This window comes from Lytechinus pictus, unplaced genomic scaffold (genome assembly GCF_037042905.1).
Source record: "Lytechinus pictus isolate F3 Inbred unplaced genomic scaffold, Lp3.0 scaffold_121, whole genome shotgun sequence".
Taxonomy (NCBI): Eukaryota; Metazoa; Echinodermata; class Echinoidea; order Temnopleuroida; family Toxopneustidae; genus Lytechinus; species Lytechinus pictus.
This window is the reverse complement of record NW_026974241.1, coordinates 67991-72312: the sequence shown is the minus strand read 5'-3', so window position 1 is coordinate 72312 and position 4322 is coordinate 67991. Positions and strand designations below refer to the sequence as shown.

The 4322-nt window shown below is 37.0% G+C and overlaps 1 protein-coding gene across 1 annotated transcript; it reads right to left on the bottom strand.

Annotated features, from left to right (window-relative positions):
• Positions 1-2815: 2815 nt before the first annotated feature.
• Positions 2816-3333, bottom strand: LOC135158761 (excitatory amino acid transporter 2-like; the record flags this gene model as incomplete). Its single annotated transcript, XM_064115480.1, has 1 exon — positions 2816-3333. A coding segment is annotated over exon 1 (518 nt), but the record flags the coding sequence as incomplete, so codon positions are not given.
• Positions 3334-4322: the final 989 nt, after the last annotated feature.

Below are 4322 nucleotides of genomic sequence, written 5' to 3'. Positions count from 1 at the left end.
GATTGATAAGTACAACTCGGTTTCTGTTCCTTGTTATCATTAAGTCATGCGATTCCGACTCAATGTTTTGATTGGGCGTTGGCACTGAAAAAATATTGCTACGTCATAATTTAATGCAGATAATTGGTGCCTCCCTTCGTTTAATATGAGAAGCCAAAAACAAAAAAAAAGAAGCGAAACAAGACAACATAACTTGTTGATATTCAGAGAAAGCTATTTGATTTATGTATCGCGGAATCTATGGCTTTACCGTCTTATCCGAGGGAATATGTCGTCTAAAATTCATTTGTGATAAAGGACAAGTCAAAATTAAAGACTGAAGTCCAGAGTATCCAGAATAGCTCAGAAGTAATCTTATCAAGCATCTTTTCCATCGTCTACTTTTTATTTTTATTCGTTCTAATCTAAACAATATGAAGTGTAATAGAATATTTTTTCGCCATCGCGATCGTGATCATCATTATTACATATCAATATCAGCACCGACATCCTAACCTCCATAATCATTACCATCGTCGCCATTGCCAAATTACCACTGTCAAACTCGTCACCGTCATCATTATCATCATCATCATATCATCATCATATCATATCATCATCATCATCATATCATTATCATCATCATCATCATCATCATCATATCATATCATATCATCATCATCATCATCATCATCATATCATTATCATCGTCATCATATCATATCATCATCATCATCATCATCATCATCATCATCATCATATCATATCATCATCATCATCATCATCATCATATCATTATCATCGTCATCATATCATATCATCATCATCATCATCATCATCACCATCATCATCACCATCATCATCATCAACATCATCATTATCATTGTCATTTACATAAAATGAAAGTGGCAGACTTTCAGCTGATGACAATATAAGCAGATGCTTGAGCCGTTGTCACACCTTTGAAAATACAAAATACATATATGTATAAAAGAAAATACTAAGAAGCAGGTAGGTAAAGAAAAAAGGTAATCCAAATCTAGAGGATCATTTTTCATTTTGTGAAATTATTTTGCATGGATATGAAAGAGAAACTCATCAGCTTTCTTTTGCAATAGGATAGTTGTGTTTGTGACACTCCTTGATGTTGCCCAAAGAATATTGCAATATGACACATAAGGTAGAATAAGAGTATTGTACAAAATGTATAGTATTTTACCAGGTACAAGGTAGACTTTATATAGTATACCTATATTTCGAAAAATTGGTTTACTGATGTGTTTCAAGTGATCGTTCCAATTAAGTTGATCACTAATGTAGACCCCAAGGAAACTAGTAGACGTCTTTCTTTCCAACAAAGCATTGTCAAGTTTCAATCTTAAATCATGGTCAGCACCTGAATTCCTAACTTTAAAATGTATATAATTTGTTTTCTTAACATTCAGTGATAACATATTACTTCGAAACCAATTAGATAGTTTCGAAAGTTCGACATTAATGGTGTTTTCTAAGATATCAATATCACGGTGTGATAGAAAAACACTTGTGTCATCTGCAAACAACCTGTTATTTAATGTTTTTGACACCAAAAAAATATCATTGATATAAATCAGAAATAACAAAGGACCCAATATAGAACCTTCCGGTACACCGCACCTTAAAACTGATATACCAGAATAAGAAAAATCTAGCATGTCTATTGTCTTCTATTTGAAAGATAACTAGTAAACCAGTTTAGGGAAATGCCCCTTACTCCATAATGATGAAGCTTATGAAACAGTATTGAATGGTCAAGGGTGTCAAATGCCTTGCTCAGGTCGAAGAATACACCAATAACGTGCTAACGATTTGCCAGAGAACTGGACACATTTTATAGTAACAAAATTTCAACAACGCAAGGTCCGTTGAGTGATACCTGTGAAATCCAACTGGTTGGGATTGAAAGGTGATTTTTGTCGAGAAAGGGGATTAATTTGTTATAAACATTTTTTTTTGGAAAAACTAGACAAAATTGAAATTGGTCTATAGTTACGTATGGTGGTGGTGCTATCCCATTTTATGAACAGGAATAACCTTGGCTAGTTTGAGAAAAGAAGGGAACACACAAGTTGAAATGGACAGATTATTATGTAGTAAAGGAGTTAGGATTGAGCCAATTATTTGCTTTAGCAATGCTGAACTTATTTCATCATGCCCAAATGACCTACTGTTTTTGAGAGACTTAACAATGTTTAATATCTTAAGATGATCAGCTGATTTTAGGAAAATAGATTATTCGAACCTCTCGTGTAAATATTCCTTGTAATTAATTTCTACGGGAATTATTTTCTTTGCAAGACATTTCTTCTTTTGATAGATTGTAGTATACATACCTTTTGTAATCCATGGACGTTTACCTGAACTTATATTATTTATCTTAACAAGTGGAATAATCATGAAAATCGTCACCGCCATCATTTTTATCATAATCACCACCATCATATTCTCCGTCATCAGTCTCATTGAAATCACAAACTTTAAAAACAAATCGATTGACAAAATCATCATGAAATAAATGCCAACACACTTCTGCGTTCACCATCAACAAGATCTTCTTAATCTTCGTCATGCAATACAAAACTACAAAATCATCCTGAATGAATAAACAAAACACACGTCTACCCTCATTACAAGTCGGGAATACAGAAACTCAAAAGTAAAATAGCACAAAATATGATAATTTAGAAACCACATTAAATCATTGACTTCGTTATTCATAATCATTAATGACAGTCCCTATTATTTTCAGTGGTCATTTTCGATTCGTCAGAATTCAGAAAAAAAAATCATGACTTACAAGATAAGATCCATGAAGGCGTAGGCTGTATTAACCTCTTCCTCTTCGCCATCGGGGTCTTTCTCTGCTCCGCCTCGATTACCAGGCTGAATGGAGACCACGAGAACGATTCCGAGGATGACTGCGATGAAGGTAGTCAACATGTAGTAACACACCGCCCTGAGCCCCAGCTTACCCGACATCGCCGAGTCGAGCGACGCCAGACTGTTGATGAGACTGGACACGATGAGGGGAACGATCATCATCTTCAGCATGTTCATGAAGAGTGTTCCAGGAAAGGTTAGGTAGTTGATCTGATCCTGGGTGAAGTCAAAGAAGAGCCCGAGCACGTACCCGAGCACGAAGCCCATGATAACGGAGAAGATCAAGAGGAAGAGGAGGATGTTCTCCGCGTTTAGCCATGACGGACATCGTCGCTTACCGCTATTGCTCTCCTCGTCGCTATCACGAAACTCCGTCATCTCACCGTTCTCCAAGGCGACGGCGTCGTCGGCGTCGTGGATAACATCCCCATTCATCGTCGTTTGGTATATATTTCCGATATCTTGCGCGACCTGTTTCAGAGTGGATGTTACGTTGTCAAAGCCTTTTGATTTTCTGATGCCCACCTCATCCATAGCATCGCTGATAAAATATTGACCCTATAATGGGAGAATTTTACCAAACCAGCAATCTGCTCGCATCTCACGGGTGTTTGCAAATGCTGATACGACAGGCGCAAAGGTTGTGTTTGCTTATCCTAATTGCATCATATAATACTGAACCGTACAATACAGAAAATTTTCCATAGGAGATTGAAGAAAACGATTAGAGAAATCTGAGTGCAACAGTGACACCTCGCTCCACCTTTTTACCCGGGCCGGCCGTCAGGTGTGCAAATCTTGCAACGGTACAAAGTTTGCTGCAAAGTGCGCCAAACATGTATAGATCTTAATAACAAGAGGAAAGGTTTACGGGAAAAGGAAGCCTATATCTCTGGTGTATATCTCTATATGTCTCCATGATATTTGCCTCGATCATAATACTATATACTGTGTTACCTAGGCCTAATACTGGATGTTTTAAGCAATCTTTATTATATGAAGACATCGATCCCCTTTCCAAATGAATTTCAAAATACTACACGACCCAAACCCTTCACGCGGTCTTACAGAAATAGATATTTCATAAGTGGACAGCAGATTGATATTTCATAGCTATTTTAATTTGTAATTGCAGTTTATTTTGTATCATGGTGCAGAGCTCTATTATCTCCCCCCTCTCTCTCTCTTTTACACACACACACTCACACCCCACCCTCGATCACCCACACACTACACTACCTCTACCGCTTCTTTCCTTTCCCCCTCTCTCTTATTATTCTTCTGCCTTTCCTTCTGAATTCCGCATCTTTTCCCCACCCCCTTGCTCTTCTAATTTCCATGCAACTTCTGTCATAGATTGCGTATGTACATTCATTTCATATTATTATAGTATTCATCATTTTTATGTCCCTGAATAGGACCAT